The 21,641-nt window shown below is 39.5% G+C and overlaps 1 protein-coding gene across 8 annotated transcripts in view; it reads right to left on the bottom strand.

Annotated features, from left to right (window-relative positions):
* Positions 1 to 14,393, bottom strand: part of LOC115213412 (pecanex-like protein 1) — a 113,285-nt gene extending 98,892 nt beyond the window's left edge. For 4 of the 8 annotated variants that reach the window (XM_029782365.2, XM_029782367.2, XM_029782368.2 and 1 more), the window contains exon 1: positions 13,989 to 14,393. In XM_029782365.2, the coding sequence (XP_029638225.1) occupies positions 13,989 to 14,141 (153 nt within the window). In that variant the 5' untranslated portion in view covers positions 14,142 to 14,393. The remainder of the gene's footprint in view (positions 1 to 13,988) is intronic. The other 4 variants (XM_029782370.2, XM_029782369.2, XM_029782371.2 and 1 more) reach the window with 2 other exon arrangements.
* Between the last annotated feature and the right edge of the window lie 7,248 nt (positions 14,394 to 21,641).

Raw genomic sequence — 21,641 nt, 5'->3', positions numbered from 1 at the left:
GCGATACTGCTAGTATATATATAAATGTCCCCCACCACTACTTGACAAAAGGCATTGATGTGATAAAGAATCTATATCTATATAAATATAAAATTAAGAGGAATGACCACTAAAGTGGACACCATATATGCTAAACATAGACGTCAAATCACCATTACCACAAAGAATGTGTTCTCAAGAAAAAAATCTCAGCAAAACGCCAAAATGTAAAAAGTGAGCAAGACAAATGAAAACATACGAAATAAAAATGATTACCTTCGTGGTAATGGCGATTTGACGTCTATGTTTAGCATATAGGGTGTCCACTTTAGTGGTCATTCCTCTAAATTTTATATGTATCACAATTTTTAATCTTCGGATTTTTTAAATATGCTAAGCTACTAACATCAATTTCTACCCTTATTATTTAATTCTATATATATATATATATAAACATCATCATCATCATTGTTAAACATCCTCTTTCCATGCTGGCATGGGCTGGACAGTTTGACTGAGGATTGGCAAGCCAGAAAGCTGCACCAGGCTCCAATCTGACCTGGCAAGGTTTCTACAGCTGGATGCTGTTCCTAACGCCAACCACTCCAAGAGTGTAGTGGGTGCTTTTTACATGCCACCGGCACGGGGCCAGTCAGGTGGCACTGGCAACAACCATGCTCGAATGGTGCTTTTTACATGCCACCAGTACAGGTGCCAGTCAGGCAGTACTGGCATCAGCCACAACAATGATTTCATTTGACTTAACCCTTTCGTTACTGTATTTATTTTGCGATGCTCTGTGTTTCTTTCAATTACTTTAAATATAACAAAGAATTTAGTAAAATAAATTAGTTATCATTCAGCTAGTGTTAGGAACATAAATTGTGACTAATGTTTGGTGGAAAATTTAATTCAAAACTATTGAAAACAAGACATTTGTACTCAGAGCCAGAGGTGGTTTCAGCTGGGTTGGTAACAAAAGGGTTAACAGGTCTTCTCAAGCACAGCATATTGCCCAATGGTTGAAGACCGAACAATAATGACACTTGTCAATTCTGGTGGCAAAAATAATAGACATGAAAATGATATTATGAGAAGTTGTTGATGAGGAGAATACGTAGGAGTGTGTGTGCGTGCATGCGCTACTTGACATAATTGTGAGTGAGTGTCACTGTCATACATGCAGTGTCATTCATTTCCAATCTTCCATAAAAACATGTCAAGTCATGGGGAACTACTACTTTATTGAAAACAGGTGAGGGTAGGTGACAGGAAGGACATTGAGGCAGATTTTCTAGAGCCAGATGTCCTTCCTGTCACCTACCCTCACCTGTTTTCAATAAAGTAGTAGTTCCCCATGACTTGACATGTTTTTATGGAAGATTGGAAATGAATGACACTGCATGTATGACAGTGACACTCACTCACAATTATGTCAAGTAGCGCGTGCACACACACACACACACGTTTACATATACACACATCAACTTTTAATGACCACTTTTCTAAGCTTGCATGGGACAAATATATATAAAGGAGTGTATGTGTGGTAAATAGCTTGCTTACCAACCACATGGTTCAGGGTTCAGTCCCACTGCGTGGCACCTTGGGCAAGTGTCTTCTACTATAGCCTCGGGCTGACCAAAGCCTTGTGAGTGGATTTGGTAGACAGAAACTGAAAGAAGCCCGGCATATATAGGTATATATATATGTGTGTGTGTATATTTTTGTGTATGTGTTTGTCCCCCAACATCGCTTAACAACCGATGCTGGTGTGTTTATGTCCCCGTAACTTAACAGTTCGGCAAAAGAGACCGATAGAATAAGTACTAGGCTAACAAATAATAAGTCCTGGGGTCAATTTCTTTGACTAAAGGTGGTGCTCCAGCATGGCCACAGTCAAATGACCGAAACAAGTAAAAGGGTAAAGAGTATACATCATCATTTAACGTCTGTTTTCCATGCTGGCATGGGTTGGACGGTTTGGTAAGAATTAGCCAGCTGGAGAGCTGTTCAGGCTCCAATTGTCTGTTTTGGCATGGTTTCTACGAGTGGATGCTCTTCCTAACAGCAACCACTTCAAGGAGTGAACTGCATGCTTTTAATATGGCACTGGCATGGTTGCATTTTACATGGCACCAGCACGAGTGCATATGGCACCGGTATAAGTGCATTTTATGTGACATGAGCACGAGTGCATTTTATGTGGCACTGGCACCTGTAAGCAGGGCTGTGGAGTCAAAACAAAGAACTTCAACTCCTCTACGATTAGCACCTCCGACTCTGACTCCTCTATGTAATTAAATGATTGTGGTCTATTTTACTGACTCTGATTCTGACTCCAGCTACCCCTTAATTGTTTCTGACTCTGACTCCACAGCCCTACCTGTAAGACAAAATACTCTCAGCTAGGAGAGTTAACCAGGAAGATAGCTTTTGTGTGTGGCAGAAGCATAGGGGTAATAAACACTGAAGATGTACAGAAAACAGATTCCATCATATGCAGGGGAGGGAAAACTAGAAGTAGTTAATAGCTTCCACTACCTAGGTGACCAAGTCTGTAGTGGGGGTGGTTGCTCTGAGAGTGTAGTGACTAGAATAAGAATAGCCTGGGCAAAGTTTAGGAAGCTTTTACCTCTGCTGGCAACTAAAGGCCTCTCGCTCGAGATGAAAGGTAGACTGTATGATGCATGTGTGTGAATTGCCATGCTACACGGCAGTGAAACATGGGCCATGACTGCTGAGGACATGCGTAAGCTTGAAAGAAATGAAGCTCGTATGATCTGCTGGATGTGTAATGTCAGTGTGAATACATTACAGGGTGTAAGCACCCTGAGAGAAAAGTTGGACATAAGAAGCATCACATGTGGTGTGCAAGAGAGACAGCTACACTGGTATGGTCATGTGTTACACATGGATGAGGACAGCTGTATAAAAAAGTGTCACGCCCTAACTGTGGAAGGAAGCTGCGGAAGAGGTAGACCCAGGAAGACATGGGATGAGGTGGTGAAGCATGACCTTCAAATGCTGGGCCTCACAGACACAACAACAGGAGACCGAGACCTTTGGTGATATGCTGTGATTGAGAAGACTCAGCAACTAAAGTGAGATTTCAGCCAAGCCGATGCCAGTGTTGCCTGTCTGGAACATTTAAAAGTACCCTTGATGCATTGGGCAATATGATATGCTTGAAAAAGCCTGTTGAGTCAAGTCAAACCAAAATCATAGCTGTGGCCAGTGCCCCCCTGACTGGCTCCCATTCCGGTGGCATGTAAAATGCATCATCTGAATGTGATTGATGCCTGTGCCCCCTGACAGGCTCCCATGCTGGTGGCATGTAAAAAGCACCATCTGAATGTGGATGATGCCAGTACCCTCTGACTGGCTCATGTGCTGGTGGCACTTAAAAAGCACCCACTACACTCTTGGAGTGGTTGGCATTAGGAAGGACATCTAGCTGTAGAAACCTTGCCAAATCAGATTGGAGCCTGGTGCAGCCTTCTGGCTTCCCAGTCACCAGTCAAACTGTCCAACCCATGCCAGCATAGAAAACAGACATTAAATGATGATGATGATGATGATATATATATATGCAGTTTCATGTGTGTATATGTGTGTTTCTATATAGTTAGAAAATCTCTATAAGAGAAGAAAATAGTAACTATACCGAAAGGTAATGCTGATCATCACATCAATATGGCTGTCCCATAGGAATCAATGTTACTACCATTTTTAAACCCAGGACAGCCTCCTTCAGATTGTTATCAATGCAATCTGCACATATGTATTTTATATATATTCATTACTGTGCAAACCAATACACCTCACTATCACCAGAAGCCATCCATTGGCTAAAAAGGATTCCTCTTCCTTATACCACTCTGCTTCTGGTACTTGTCCTTTACAGTTTTGTGGGATTGAAAGAAACTGTATTTCATTGAATAGTAAATACCTGTTTCACTGATACATACAAGGGCCTACTACCATCAGTCATATGTCAACAAAAATCTTCTTCCTAGATGCTGGAAACAGTTCCCCAACAGCCCTCTTACTCTTTTCAAGTTTAAAAATGTAGAGCAGTAATGATCAGTGTTGGCACAGAGAAATGTAGGACTGGTGACATTGTTGAAATGTTAGTGCAAAGGCATGTAGATGTGTGCAAGAGGTACAATGGAAGGGAACCTCAACTGGACAGCTCATGGGCAAGGAACATGGATACAAATTCTTCTAAGTGATGGATATACTTTTGGCAGACAAATGTGTTGATAAAGTGATCAAAGTAGTCAGAGTGTGTGACAGTGTTATGAAGCTAAGACTAATCTTGGAAAATGTAACAGACATTTATCTTCGCATATGCTTCACACACGGGACTGGCAGATGAACAAAAGAACAGTTTTTAAAAGTCCCTTCAACCAATTACCCCAATGAAAAAAGACAAAGGTTTTATTATTGTGGTTAGTGACTTCAGTGGACATGTTGAGCAGCATTCCCACCTATTTCATAGCTTGCATGGAGGTTACAGCTTTGATTCTAGAAATGTGGAGGGAACAAGGCTGCTGGAATCCTGTGATACAAATGACTTGATCTGCAACACTAACTTCAAGAAACCAGCTAACCACTTAACTACCTATCAATCTGGTGGGCACACAAGCCAGGTTGACTACATTCTCACCTTGATGCTTGAGAATGCACAACTCACCATAGGTTAATGCAACCACTTCCTTCCCTCATTCGCATCCCTCCCACACTATTTTCACTGGCCACCTCCTTTCTGTGTCTTCACTTACCTCTACCTCTCCTCTGCTTCATCTTATATATATATATTTCTTTACTACCCACAAGGGGCTAAACACAGAGGGGTCAAACAAGGACAGATAAAGGGATTAAGTCGATTACACCGACCCCAGTGCGTAACTGGTACTTAATTTATCGACCTCGAAAGAATGAAAGGCAAAGTCGACCTCGGCGGAATTTGAACTCACTACGTAACAGCAGACGAAATACTGCTAAGCATTTCGCCCGGCATGCTAACGTTTCTGCCAGCTCGCCGCCTTCTTATATATCTATCATCATTTTAAATGCTTTCTCACATCCCCCACCATGTCCCACTCACTATAGCTACACTTATGTAGTATATCTACATCATCCCTTGACTTCTCGATCTATCATCCCTTGACAACTTGCATCTCTCCCACCTTACCCATTATTCATTTCCCATCAACTGCAGCACTTCCACCTTTGTTTACCACTCACTACATTTACCATTACTCCCATCGCTAACCATCTGTTACTCTCTCCTCACACTCTTATAAAAACTGCCCGCCCTTTCTTCCCCCTCCTAATCCACTGTCTATAATTTCTCTTATGCTCACCCACCTGCTCCTTTAGGATTTACTTTGACATCCCATCATTATCATCTTCATCTTCCTATTTACTCCCATCGACCCTCATATGTGAAGTGACTCCTCTCTTATCATACCACCTAGCATAAAGCTACCTGCCCCTCCCAAATACTCCTCTCACACCTAGTTGACGGTTTTTCTTCCTTTCAATGCTCTTCTCCTGTGTTGCATGTTAACTTGGTGGCCTCACTAGTTTCAGTGGCAGAAAATAGGGCCCAGTACACACACTGTGAGATGGCTGTCATTAGGAAAGGCATCCAACCATAGAAACCACACCAAAGGTGACAATGGAGCTCAACACAGCGCTGAGGGTTGCTGGAACCTGTCAAACTATCCAACTCATACCAGCTTGGAAAACGGATATCAAATGAAAATAGGTATATGAAGGTGGTGAGCTGGCAGAAACGTTAGAATACCAGGTGAAATACTAAGCAGTATTTTGTTTATGTTCTGAGTTCAAATTCCACCGAGGTCGACTTTGCCTTTCATCCTTTCGGGGTCAATAAATTAAGTACCAGTTGTGTACTGGGGTCGATCTAATCAAATGGCCCCTTCCCCCCAAATTCCGGGCCTTGTGCCTAGAGTAGTAAAGATCTGGCAGAGTTTCTACAGCTGGATGCCCTTCCTAATGCCCCTTATGCCCTTCCTATCATCATCTTCCTTTAATATCTGCTTTCAATGCTGGCATGGGATCAATGGTTTAAAATGATCTGGCAAGCCCCAGGTACACAAAGAACTCCTATGTCAGCTTTGACACCCTTTCTACAGCTGGATGCCCTTCCTAATGCCAACCATCGCAAAATATGTACAGGATGCTTTTATTTATACCACCAGCAGTTGTGAGGTCACCAAGCAGGTTGAAGACAGAAAAAGAACAGGGAAAGGAAAAAGCCCCTCCATCCAGGGGAAATATTAAGGAGGGGAAAGTGGCTTTATGCCAGGTGCTGAGAGGGAGAAGCACAGTGTCTTGCCATGGAGGAGGAGATACATGGTTACCCAACACTATATAAGGATGAGTAGTAGTAGCAGAAGAGAAGATAAAGATGGTAGTAATGGGGTACCTAAAGGAAGTGGAGAAGGGGTGGTTTCATAAGAGTTTGAGGGAAGAAATATGAATAGAGACAAATGTATTGAGTAATGAACAAGAGTGGAGTGCGGTTGATGGAGATATCAGTATGGCGGTAAGGTAAGAACTATATACATAAATATAGATACTCTTTTAATTGTTTCAGTCATTTGACTGCAGCCATGGTGGAGTACCGCCTTTAGTCGAGCAAATCAACCCCAGAGCTTATTCTTTGTAAGCCTAGTACTTATTCTATAGGTCTCTTTTGCTGAACCGCTAAATTACGGGGATGTAAACACACCAGCATCGGTTGTCAAGTGATGTTGGTGGGACAAACACTGACACACAAATATATACACACATATACATACACATATATATACATATACGATGGGCTTCTTCCACTTTCCGTCTACCAATTCCACTCACAAGGCTTTGGTCGGCTCAACGCTATAGTAGAAGACAGGTGCCATGCAGTGGGGCTGAACCCGGGACCATGTGGTTGGTAAGCAAACTACTTACCACACAGCCACTCTTGTGCCTACATATACACATATATGCAGGCATGGCTGTGTGGTTAAGAAGTCTGCTTCCCAACCACATGGTTCCAAGTTCAGCCTCATTGTGTGGCACCTTGGGCAAAGGTCTTCTATAAGATCCTCAATCAAAGCCTTGTGAGTGAATGTTGTAGACAGAAACTGAAAGAAGCCCATCACGTGTGCATGTATGCACTCTTGTGGTGACATAGCAAGAATTATTGTAAATGAATGGCAATCATTTCCAATGTTCTGTGAAAACATGTCTGGCCATGGCAAAATATTACCTTGCTGGAAAAAAGGGGAAGGGCGGTGGCAGAAAGGACATCCAGCCTTACAAAAACCTGGGATCTTGACCTTTTGACCAACAGATTTAAAAAATAATTTTTTGTAACTAAACACTTTCAAACTTCGGACATTAGTAGAATGTGTCATATAAAATATCTTTTTCTCTAAGCGTTTTTGAGAAAAGCTTATATTTAGGGAGTTATTTCATGCTAAAGTTCTCGTATTTCGGTAATTTCAACCAATCAATGACGTGTATTCAGCTGAATAAAATTACTGCTGTTGTTTGTCAACAACAACTTCCGGCGGTGTTAGGGTTTTGGTTGTCATAAATAACAGTGACAAACGAAATATACACCGCCAGAAGTTGTTGTTGACAAACAACAGCAGTAATTTTATTCAGCTGAATACACGTCATTGATTGGTTGAAATTACCGAAATACGAGAACTTTAATGTGAAATAACTTCCCAAATATAAGCTTTTCTCAAAAACACTAGGAGTAAAAGATATTTTCTATGACACATTCTACCAGTGTCCGAAATTTGAAAGTGTTTAGTTTGAAAAAATTATTTTTTAAGTCTGTCGGTCAAAAGGTCAAGATCCAAAACTTGCCTCAGTAAATAGAAACACATACACACACACATTAGAAAATAGAAACACATACACACACACATTAGAAAATAGATACACATATACACACACATTAGAAAATAGATACACATATACACACACATTAGAAAATAGAAACACATACACAGAAAATAGAAATACATACACACACACATACATATACAGACATTTATTATTTAACATTCCTTTTTCAATGTCGACAAAAGTTAGCTTGATAGGAACCAATGAGCCAGAGGACGGCACCAGGCTCTCCAATATCTGCTTTAACATGGTTTCTACAGCTGGGTGTCCTTCTTAATGCCATCCACTTTAGAGAGTGGACTGTTTGCTTTTTCTGTGGCAGCAGCACTTGTGAGATCACCAAATAATCACAAGACCAGACCCCCTCAACTGAACAGGGTAAAGTAATGAGGAGGAGTGTAAAAGTATAACAGAGGGAGTGGTGTCTTGCTGGAGGGGTGAATACACAGCTTCTCCAGTTTGAAAAAGAGAGAAAAACAGTGAGGGCATACCTTAAAAGTACAAGGTGAATATGAGAAAGAGAATAGAGATAGAGGTGTAGAAAAGGTGAATGGATAGGTAAATGCAGCAGAGTGTAAAAAGAGTGTGTATAATTGGAAATGGGGATTCAGGTGAACACAGAAATATCAGTTGGGGGGGAGGAGGTGAAACAGGACAGTAGTAGAGATACAATGTGAAGTGGAGCATTTACAGCAGCGGAGCGAGTAGAGCCACGGTGAGAAGATTAGTTGAAGGAGCAGGCTTATCAAGCACAGTATATCACCATTCGTCTTGATCCTTTGTCATGTCCTCCATGAGGCTCAACATGTTGAGGTTAGTCTTCATTTTATCCCACATCTTCCTGGTCTCCCTCTTCCACAGGTTCCATTCATGTCTTGTCTTCTTGTTTTGAAACAGCATTTACCTGGGGTGGGTTGAGCTAGCTTCATTCATCCTCAATGCTGCATCTCTCACAAACGCTGACCAGGCCTGGCGATTTGAGGCTAACAACCGCATGATCTCCAACCACTCCCTATTCCAGCGGTGAACACTGTAGACATGGGGGCCTAGGTTGGGTTCCAGATCAGCCTTGACTGTCATCAGTCAGGTTTTTCATTGTCCACCACATCGCTTTTCCATTCATGTTTAGTGACCAGCACTTCTTTATACATCTGTCTTCATCCATCCACATCACACGGCCATGCCAGCACAGTCTTCCCTCTTGCACACTATCTCCAAGCTAAACTGTCACCTATACACTTCATCAAACTGTCTTTTCTTAGGTTGAAAACTCCCAATCAGATAAACTATTGCAGCATATACAGATGGGGATTTCTCTGACCCACATCCTAACTTTGTGCTCCAAGGCTTCATTATGTGGTCCACATGCATTAACAACTTACTGTCATTCCTCACTTTTATATAAACGAAACTTGACTTCCCTCACTCTTAACCAACACACAAACATCATCCACATGCTACCTAGATATTTCAAGTTCAACCTTCATAAACAGAGGCCTTAAAAACCCTCCCCACTTAGGACATGACAATCTTGAACCCTTTCACACAGCTAGGATACGGATATTGCAGTATATCAAGAAAATAATCTGGGATAACATGCAATTAAAACCTCCAAACTTACCACAAATGCTAAACATCACAATTAATAATGATCTTTCAAAGTAACCCAACAAAAACTACATTCCAAAAACCCAAATTCCTCCTCAAGTACAGAAAATACTTCAGCCCCAAACTGACAGCTCTTTAGAAAGTGCAAGTGAAACACATGGAAAACTACACACACACCTGTAACAATACTGCTGCTACAAACAAAAGATTCCAAGACAGCATGCAAAAGAAGGCCATCGGGATGATTAACAAGGCCTAATTCACCAACACACTCCAACCACAAGCCAGAAACATATTTATTTCTTTACTACCCAGAAGGGGCTAAACACAGAGGGGACAAACAAATGGATTAAGTCGATTACATTGACCCCAGTGCGTAACTGGTACTTAAGGCGGCGAGCTGGCAGAAACATTAGCACGCAGGAAATGCGTAGCCGTATTTCGTCTGTCGTTACGTTGTGAGTTCAAATTCCGCCGAGGTCGACTTAGCCTTTCATCCTTTCGGGGTCAATAAATTAAGTACCAGTTGCACACTGGGGTCAATGTAATCGACTTAATACCTATGTCTGTCCTTGTTTGTCCACTCTGTGTTTAGCCCCTTGTGGGTAATAAAGAAATAGGTACTTAATTTATCGACCCCGAAGGATGAAAGGCAAAGTCGACCTCGGCGGAATTTGAACTCAGAACGTAACGGCAGACAAAATACGGCTACACATTTCGCCCGGCATGCTAACGTTTCTGCCAGCTCACCGCCTTTCATATTCTTTGCTCACTCTGCCTCTTCGACCACTACTACAATAGCCTCTACTCATCAGAACTAGTTAGCTGCATAACACTTTCATACAACACTACCCAGCGCACCTACCTCTCATTAAGCATATTGTGTAAACCCGCACCCCCCCCCTCAAACTGTACATCAATGTTACAAGAGATATTAGAGAAGTAGGAACTGAAATCAACTCCCTAAGGGCTGTCATCTTTTAGATAATTCACAGTCAAGTTTTGTACTAATGACAACATAATATTCCATGCCATAAAATTCTTAAACACACCACACAGGCATAGGTGTGGCTGTATGGTTAAGACTCCTGCTTCCCAACTACATTTACAGGTTCAAGCCCACTGCATGGTACCGTGGGAAAATGTCTTCTACTATAGCTCTGGGCTGATGAAAGCCTTATGAATAGACTTGGTCAACAGAAACTGAAAGAAACCAGTCATATATGTGTATGTGTCTCCCCCTCCTCCTCCATCTCGACATCACATGATAGTTGTAACTGAGTGTCACCATCCAACAAGCAGTGTCATTCATTTCCAATATTCTGCAGAAACATGTCTGGCTATGGGGAAAATATTAACTTGCTTGGAAACAGATGAGGGCTGGCAACAGGAAGGGCAGCTGGCCATAAAAAATCTGTCTCAAAGTCCGTCTGACTCATGCAAGCATGGAAAAATGAAAGTTATGATGGTGATAATAACCACAGCAATCTTTGAGTGCCTTTGGCAGAATTCACTCCGTGTCAATCACTATAATTAGACGGATTCTTGCAGATACATTGACCTTCAGATTGGACTTCCTCAACTACATTACTCTCACCTATCAGATGGGGGTGGGTTGAAAAGGTCATAACACTGACCCTTTTCCCATGACTAACATAAAATGAGAATGAACCAAAGTAGTCAATCAAGATTCTAGAAGTAGCAACCAAATCTCCTTCATAGCACATTACTACAATTAACAAGAAGAAAAAAACGACCCAATGAACGAAGCCTGTATGTAGTCGTTCTCCTGCTAGAAATAACAGCCAAATCTCCCTGGAATTACATTTAACATGCCTTTAAAAGGAAGACGTTGGATAACGTAGGCTTAAAAAGAAAAAAAAACAAAAGGGATGATCACAAGTCTGCCTGTTCAACGCTGACATGGAGCTGAATATCAGTCCTAATGATGATATCGTGTTACCCATTCTCCTCTTCTGTGCGTTTATACAATGGCTGTCTCGTTACAACATGCTGCTGGAATAATATAGTACACCATATATTCTACGGTGTAATTTATTACAATAACACACAGCTATGTCAGATAAGTTACACATCTCTACAACGTACCCTCAAGACGTTTATCATGCACACGTGTGTAATATAATATCAATACAGAAAGCAAAAATGTGTAGTAAATTTTGGGCGAAAAACGAAGAAATGAAGTGAGGTTTTAATTCTACATCTATCGCTCTGTAAACATATACACCCAGGCAGAATATCGTTGACCCTAGCTTTATATATATATATATATATATATCCAGTATGATAAAGAGTGCATAATTATAGGCTGCCATTTTTTATATTTAATATATATTTCAATGACAACATAGATGACTCAATGTCTATAGAAATATTTGTATATACAAGGGCACAACCCACAGACAAAACACGTATATATACATATATACACATACATATTTACCATATATACTTATAGACATTCATATATATATATATACATAATGTGCGTATAAATGTATGCTTGTGTTTACGTGTGAAATTTGATAATTTTTTAAAATATATTTTTAGTATATGAGCTTCACACACGAGTATTATTTACTACAAAAAGGAGCTATGGACCCCGTTCTTTCCTCCCCCTTTATGAGTAACATACAACACCCATACATTATTATTATTATTATTATTATATACAACAATTAGAACTGAACATCTACCGCACTAACTTAGATCGTCATTACAACCTGATCTAAACAGGTTCTTGATACTCAAACACACAAATCCGACAAGATGATGAATTGGGCCCAAGTCTACAACAAATATGGAGATGTGGCGTGGGCGCAACTGCAGGCTTGTTATCACTATAAGATATATATATATATGTATATATATATATATATATATATATATATATATATATATATATATATCTTGCTAATTTTACTAACAGAAAGGATTTCAGGATTTCAAGGCAAAATCGAAACCGGATCGCAGAAGGCATTGCCTAATATATGTTTTTTAGCCGCAGGTCAACCTTGGTCAAGATATGATCAAAAGCCTAACAACTATGAAGTTGTTTTTGTTTTTTCTTTCCTTTTTTTACGTGTGTATATAAGACATACTGTATGCCATGAGCCCTTATTTTGTTTAATAAGTTGGGATTTGACTTTAGGGTGATTTAGCTGTTATTTCTAGGAGACAGATCGTATAGTTTTCCCCTGTATGATTATCTGTATATGTTGTAGTAGGGGTGATGACGATGTTCTGATGATACGGACAGTACACCGGACTATTCCATTCTCAGTACCCCGCAGATATGAGTTCAAATCCTGCAATGGATAAGCTCAATTTTTTTTTATCTTCTTTACTCTATCCAGTACAAATTTAATCATAGAAGTACTACTAAAACAGTAGCCATTTCATTCGCTCGACAATACCACCCTTCCGCATACAAACTTCAGAGCAGTGACAAATAAAAATAACTATTATCATTATTATTGGATGTCCGGGTAAATATCCGGTTACAGTCCTTCGTGATTCAGCATCACGACATAACACAATCCCCTTGTCCTATAATCATCAAAACCCAAGTCTTTAGGCCCAAAATGGCCATGATCAAACAGAATGACCAAACGACATAGTCTACCCGGATCAACATTATCGGATGTGTCGTTGTTTCAAAGACAGTAGGGTGTAACTGGACATTAGTTTGCCTACCTTTTCTAGCTAGTCATACGACCACGTAGTCGCAGTCAGAATGCTGAGCCTAAATTACATTATAACTTTATTTCCACTTAAGCAGATCTGGTTACAAACATCGCCATAATCGACTTCACCCTAAGCACCCAACCCCATCCCGTGTATCAACGAATACCAGTAATTTATTGCAGTCGAAATCAATCGACCAACACCTACACGTTACATTCATAGTACTTGTTGTAGTGGACTTGCTTTCCATTCTCCTCTCTTCAGTCAATACAAATTAAGTACCAGTCAAATACTGAAGTCTGTTTAATCCACTCACCCCTTCTTCTCCCCTCTTAATGATTCTATGTTAGAAGTCATCACCATCATCATTTAACCCCGTCGGTTCTGATGAAACAACCAAACCTTATATTTCAGAGGAGCTTCATCTACAACTATTGTCTATTAGGACTACACTGTCCAAAGTGACATTAATGTGCAATTTGAGAGACACTTGGCTGCTATTTCCAGCAGGTCAAGCAATCAGACATTCCCTCGTTATTACGTGCCGAGGTCAACATCGGCTTTCATCCTTCCGAGGGTGATAAAATAATTACAAAACATAGTACCAGCGAAATACTGTGGTCGATTTAATCGATTATGCACCTCCCTACAAATATTTCAGGCCTTATGCCTCAATCAGAAGCAATTATTATTATTATTATCATTCAAGCAATGGTGATCGAGATAGAATGTGTGGGTGTATATTTACTTACCAGGTACAAGGTTAGAGGGAAGGCCAATAGAAACAACCATAGATAGAGGTGGAATATGTTGGAGAATGTACTTTGGTTGGCGTCATAGTACCAGCCTCCCGTGAACGAAGGCAATATTCCTTGTCGAAGGATGTCCAAAGTATGCGATCCCATCTCGACCACAAGCTACGGCTCCGTCTCTTTCGCTCAATGTCTCTATCTCTGTCTCTTGCAGTCTTCAACAACACACAATTGTCTTGTAGGGTATATGGTTCACCACTCTGGTTCATAGCCGTTCTTCCAGGAGATCATCTAGACAAGAAACAACTGCTACAATCACAGCCGACACATCGTTCTGACAGGACCGAGCGGAAACCATCTTTCTCAGATGCAAATCTCGTAAGATCTCGTGAGACTGATCGTTAAGAGAAAGAGAAAGGGAAGGTGATAGAGGGGAGAAGAGATAGAGAACGGCAAAAGGAGAGAGAGGAGAAGAGAAAGAGAAAGGCAAAGCGAGAGAGGGGAGAAGAGAAAGAGAAAGGCAAAGCGAGAGAGGGGAGAAGAGAAAGGCAAAGCAAAAAGAGAGGGGAAGGAAAAATGAAAGGAAAAGCGAGAAAATAGGAGGAATAGAGAGAGAGAGAGAGAGAGAAATAGATTGAGGAAAATATAGAGGAAAAGAGGAAGATAAAATAAAAACATGAAGAGAGTAAATGAAATATAGAGAGAGGGAGAATGAAGTGAGAGTAAAAGAGATTGAAGTAGTAGAGCGATTTGAGGATGACGGAATTTACCGGATTTAGCCGAGTCTAATCGAATATAACTCGCGTCTTTCATTTCATCAAATTTCTCCTCTTTACGTTTTTCCTCTCTTAATCAGCCTTCGTCACCATCATTCTTATCATTACTGCTCCTTCGTCTTCTAATTGTTTTCCTTTCACTTTTTTTCTTCCTTTTCTGTGCTTCTCTTTTTCACTTCATATTTTTTTTTCTTTTTCTCATTATCATTCTTTTCCCTCCACTTTCTAACTCTTCAGCTCCGATTTCTTTTTAAACTCGTCTTTTTCTTCTCTTTTCTCTTTCACTCATTCGGGATTAATGAGTAAAATGTACCAGTCAAGAGCTAGGGTAGTTTCTTTCTCTTTCTCTCTCTCTCTCTCTCTCTCTCTCTCTCTCTCTCTCTCTCTCTTTCTACACTCATATATATATATTATATATATATATATATATATATATATCACTATTGCGCTGTAAGGCTATGGGAGAGCATTCACAGCATCTCATTCTCCAGAAAAGTTGGAAATTTGTGGCACAATGCCAGCGATTTGTGGGTAGGGGTGAATCAACTGGTACTTACTTTATCAACCCCAAAAGGATGAAAAGCAAAGTCAACCCCGGCGGAATTTGAACTCAGAATGCAAAGTTGGAAGAAATGACGCTAAGCATTTTTCCCGTTGTGCTAACGAATCTCGGAGGGCGAACCGCTGTATAATACTGCACAAAACGAAAATAAAAAAAGGACACCTTCCCATTAACAATTATCGTCTGCTATCACTTCCACTACCAGCATCACCTTCAATGGGCTCGTTTTATTAAACTAAATCTGACATATGGTTAAGACGTACAAGAATTATGTCCCGTTTACCGAGTTATCTACCTTTTCTAGGCTTAAAACACGACGAAGTATTTACACCAATTTATACTGGTGTATATAAACACAAATATGTGCACACGCATAGATAGATTGATTGATTGATAGAAGGATAGACAATTTCATGTATATATATACTAGCTGGGGTACCTGGTAATTCCCGGGGGTAAAGATGTTCTATTGAAACGCCTTATTACTCTGATATAAGAAAGCAATTTCGTTATAACTGCCACAAAAGGTGTACTTTCCCTCGCGTAAAAGTACAAAAAACTGTCATCTGGAAGAGGGAGGAATTGTTGGAGGTTGGTGAGAGAGTTTTTCCGAGGTTGGCGAGAAAGTACTCTGACTCATCGTGGCATTTTAAAGGTGAACTTTATGAAGGCTAATTTATTAAAGGTAATATATAAATGTAATGTATATGTATATAAATATATGAATGAAATATTTAATGTTTAAGAATGAAATGAAGTAAGTGCAATAAGAACGTTCACACTCACTGATGGACGGTCTCAATAACTGCCTTTAGCTTACAGAGTTCTTGTTTTTATAACTATCGAAAAGCAGCCAGAAGGATAGATATATTGAGAACAAATGATTTTGTTGGAGGTCTGTTATCTCCTTTCCAGCCCCTGGTGGCCTAGAAGAAGTTAGAAGGGTAAAGTGGCAAAGACATTATTCTGCTTAGCAAAGGCATCCGGGAAATGTATAACTGCTGTCATTCACAGAAAAACTAATGTTTTACCATGACAAAAGTGCTGTTGAAGTGTTAAGTGAAATTTGGCAATTGAGGATCAAATCCATGCTATGCCTGCATGAAGCCACTACTAATACGTTGTGGAATAAAACTGTCATGGAAAAAGTGTAACTGTAAAAATGCAGAATTATCGGAGCAATGGACATTGAAAAAGGTATGCATGTGTAAAAATGTATGAATGAAGTCTTGAAGGTTTAAGATTCAAATCAAGGAAGTGCAATAATAACGTTTAGCAGTTCAAAACTGAGTTGTGAAATGCAGAATTAGTTCGCCTGATCATGAGAATCAATTATTGATCACTTCTTTAAAAACTGCAGGTGGTATGGGTTATTTCCCTTAGGTTGTTTAAATAAAATATTAGTAATATGTAGTAGATAGAAGGATCTATTGGAGGAGCCCTATTATCGATTTTTTCAAGGTTTCCAGACATGAGTTCTACTCACGTGTCAAATAAAGTATAAAAGTGATATTGTCAGCAAAAGTTAAAAATTGGACACACAAAAAAATCAATATTCAAAGTAATCGAACATAAACAATGAAACCTGTAAAATATTTATAAATTCGATGGCTGTATTAGTTTCATGAAAGTGTTGTATGAACTCTAAATAAGTAAAAAATATTATGATTTGTAAAATAAGTATAAGTGATACAGGGTGTCCCAACTGAATATGGTGAGGAAGTTTAGTTTCATTTTTTAAGAATTTTAAGTATTCAAAGTGTGAGTTCATTGTATTGGGACACACTTATTAAATACATTCTGGAATCAAAAATTTATGTACTGTCATCAAAAAATTTTAACTGGAAAAATGCAGAATTATTGGAATTATGGACATTGAAAGTGTACATGCATCAAGAACGTGCAATAATAAGGTTGAGCAGTTGAAAATTGTGAGTAGTGAAATGCAGAATTAGGTACACTGATTGTGAGAATCAAATATTGAGTGCTTAGCTAAAAACTAACAACTGAAACTGCAAGTGCTATGGGTTATTTCCCTTGAGTGTTTAAAAATTACTGTGCAGGTGCTATTGGTTATTTCCCTTGGGTGTTTAAGAAACATTAGTTATATGAGGTAGATATAAAGATCCCTTCTAGGGGCGGTATTATCGATTTTTTTTTCAACAATTTAAGTATGCCATGAGTTTTCCAGACATGAGTTCTACTCATGTGTCAAGTTTCATCAAAATCAATAAAATGATATAGGAGGAGTTAGATAACAATGCCACAAACAAACACACACCGATTTTCCACATGTGTAGTAGATAAGTATATATATATCAACACCCCCACACCCACACACAGATACACACATATACATGTGTGTATATATATGCATGTGTGTGTGTATATATATATGTGTGTGTGTGTTCATAAAGGATGTTTGTCAATTTTTTAATTAATAAATAATAATTCATTAATTACCTCTCTATTTTCTCATCTTAATATAATAAATAAATATATACATACCACAGTTTATATAATTATCTTGCAGTTGAGTATCAACTATAATATTCAACATTCTTTGTATAGGTCACTAACCAGTACTTTCATAGGATTTTGCTATCCCTGAATGAGGTTTGTAACCTTTGATTCTGCTTCTGTTAAATAAATTTTTGTTGCTATCACTATAGCAATAAATGAAATATGAATGATACTGGTAAAATAGAGTTGGTAAAAATTTACTTTTCCCTGAAGGATATAGCCATTCCTCCAAAGAATATATATGTGTATATAAGTTATAAGCGTTAAGCCCTATAAGGGATAGAAGTATCCAGAGGCATTCCTGGTAATTACTCCTGTTAGTATGGTCCTTGGTATAAAGTATATGGCAGCAGGTAATTTAAGAGGTAAACCTCTTAACTAAAGTAAGGGAGTTATTTATTTATTTTTGTAACTTTTTATTTGAATTTTTATCTGAATTATGGCTTGTACTGTAGGGTCCAGCGAAACTAATTTAAACATACCTATTTTACACATACTTAAGGGCTTTAAAAAATTAAAATATAGTTTATTGTATTGAACGTTGATTAAGTGATATAAGGACCTGATGATTGGGGTTACATTTTAAGAAGGGTTCTAGGAAAACACGGAGTGGTTTAGGAACCCAAGGATGTACCTCATGAAACACATGTTGCCAAATAATAAAACAGTAGGTATTTAAAATAAAGATAAAAATTTTTTTTATATGGTGAGATGTAGGGGCCAGATGTGGTGTGCAAGAGCGACACTTGCGATGGTTTGATCATGTACTGCAGATGGATGAGGAGAGATGTGTGAAGAAGTGCCACTCCCAAACAGTTGAAGGTATCAGGGGGAGAGGTAGACCCAGGAAGATATGGGATGAGGTAGTCAAGCATGACCTCAGAGCGTTGGGCCTCACTGAGGTAATGGCGAAGGACCGAGATCTCTGGAGATATGCTGTGACTGCAAAGACCCGGGCTGCTTCCTGCACCGGTTCCGCATAGCCCCTGCCCATTCAAAGTACCCTGGATCCCAGAACGTCCCGCTGTGCTTGAGGAGACCTGTTGAGTCAAGTACATGAACATGAACATCGAAATAAATATCAATGGAAATAGTAGTTGTGATACCTGTGCTAGTGGGACATAAAAAGCACCATCCGAACATGGCCGTAGCCAGTGCGACTCGACTGGCTTCTGTGCCGGTGGCACATAAAAAGCACCATCCGAACGTGGCCGATGCCAGCGCTGCCCCGACTGGCTTCTGTGCTGGTGGCACATAAAAAGCACCATCCGAACATGGCCGTTGCCAGCTGGCTTCCGTGCCGGTGGCACGTTAAAAGCTTCAACCGATCGTGGCCGTTGCCAGACACCCCCTGGCACCTGTGCAGGTGGCACGTAAAAAGCACCCACTACACTCACGGGGTGGTTGGTGTTAGGAAGGGCATCCAGCTGTAGAAACTCTGCCAGATCAGACTGGAGCCTGGTGCAGCTCCTGGCTTCCCAGACCCCGGTCGAACCGTCCAACCCGTGCTAGCGCGGAAAACGGACGTTAAACGATGATGATGATGATGATGATATATATATATATATATATATATATATATATATGCATGTACATATGATGATGATACATATACATAAGACCTATGCCAGTAATATCGGTATGCCTGGCAAACCATGATGTTTAAGCTGCATGTGGATTGGTCAAAACCATATTCCAAAAATTAGGAGGTACAAAAAGGAAGAAGTCAGTCATTTTACTACAGTTGTCAAGAACTCAACAGTCAGTTAAATATATTTTGAAATCTGATGATTACTACGAACGAATGAAAGTGCTAATTGAACTTAATGAACATTATAAAATATTTTTTTAATGCTTAACACTTTTCAACAGTGTAAAAAGATTTGTTTTTTTAAATACTAAAAATTAATAAAAAATATGAAAACCAGACCGTGTTTTATATATATATATATATATATATATATATATATAAAATATCTGTTTCTCCAAAGATGAAAAAAAACCACACATGTACACACAATACTCATACATATATTCAAGAATTAAAAATGTAAATAAATATATATACACACTCACACACCCAAAACTCACCCACAGTTCACCACACTAAACATGCACTTGGGAGACACATCCACAATTCAGCCAACTATATACATATAATAATTGGATGGCTGTTGACTCTTAAGAGTTATTCTGCCCTTTTACAGGTCTTGTTTTTAGTCCTGCAGGGTGTCCAATACACACCTTCCTCACCAAGTGGAATTTGTTGGGGAGCCAGTTTAGTCGCCAACAACCTGACCATGCAACAGGTAGTACTGGGTTACAAAGTACCAGTAGCGTAAATGATCTGACATCTATATATATAAAACTCAACTTGTGTGTCTGTGTGTGTATCTGTGTGTGTGTCTGTGTGTTTAACTTCCCGGCACATCTCCTCCTAGCCAACAAATCGTAGAACCACCAAAAATGGTCACTTAAAGTTTAGGCGAATGAAAATTGAACTGCGCTATTTCTGTTTCAAAATTCATCTCGCAAGTGCAAAAATCGATAATGTGTTTGTTTAGGCCTTATCCCATGCATTGAATAGTGAACTTTACTCAGTCAGCTGTTTGACGTGAACTGTGTTCACCACGCGTGCAAGCATGCGTAAATTGCATGAAAAATATAAAATCAAGATATAAAAACGAATTTGTGAACACATACCAATTGTTTTCATAACATTTTTAACGCTTTGAATTAAATGTGACCATTTTGCGTTGAGTCTGCAGTTTGAATCACTTTAACTAAGTTTTAGCTGGCCGGATTTTTGATCATCACGATACATCGCCAGCGACTCCCTGAAACTCTTCCCTGAAATCCCTGTTGAGAAATACTGATCTAAAAGAATAATTCAACAATGCAATTATTTGATCAAAAAAAATTTATGAAACACTTCTACATACTTCCTATTGAGGAAATGGAATACATAAGCGCAAAAATAGAGGGCATTAAATGCTTGATTTTAAAACCAAAATAACTGAATTTTGATTGAACTTCATCCAAGTTTAGATTAATTCGCGCATGCATAGAATGCATGAGCGCACAAGCCGGGCAATACTGCTCGTATTTTATATATATATATATTTGTATTTTCTTTTCTCTTATTTGATTTGATTTGTGTGTATTTGTAGATGTAATTAATGGGGTAGAAGGAGCTCCCAGGTTTAATAAAGCCATGGGGAAGGCAATCTATCTAGGAGAAAGTAACTCCAAATGCAAATCCTTCACTGCTTTCTTGAAGTTAGCCTTTGGTTGGACAAAGACTGGGAGAAGAACACTCTGATATAAAACCACTGGAAAGGTTTAAACTCCAGGATAATAAAACATGTGACCTCCATAATCACCCAGATATCTTGTCTTGGTTTGTCACTGGATATCAGATTTTGTGGGAGGAGTGGGTGCCGTACGTGTTGTACAGGCATGTGGCATTAATATTTAAATGTATGGATATCTTTTCAAGTCCCACAGCAATGGAATAGTGGTGACAAGTGCAGGCTTAATGGGCTGGGAGTGCATAGTCACGTATCTGCACATGGGTGGCTCAGGGCCCATCTAATGTCTTTGCATTGTTGAAAGAACAGCAGCATGCTTTGGTGAGGTTGAGAACATCTGAGCAGCCCTCTCTAGGGTAGCACTGATCACCCAGAAATCTGGGAAAGGTCTCGAAAAGGTGACCCAAACAAGTGCCTGTTCTACCATCAAGCTGGTCAGCAACCTACAGCTGACGGCTGTTCACTACAAAAGAAGGAATAC

This window comes from Octopus sinensis, linkage group LG6 (genome assembly GCF_006345805.1).
Source record: "Octopus sinensis linkage group LG6, ASM634580v1, whole genome shotgun sequence".
In the NCBI taxonomy this organism is placed as follows: domain Eukaryota; kingdom Metazoa; phylum Mollusca; class Cephalopoda; order Octopoda; family Octopodidae; genus Octopus; species Octopus sinensis.
This window is presented reverse-complemented; position numbering and strand designations above follow the sequence as displayed.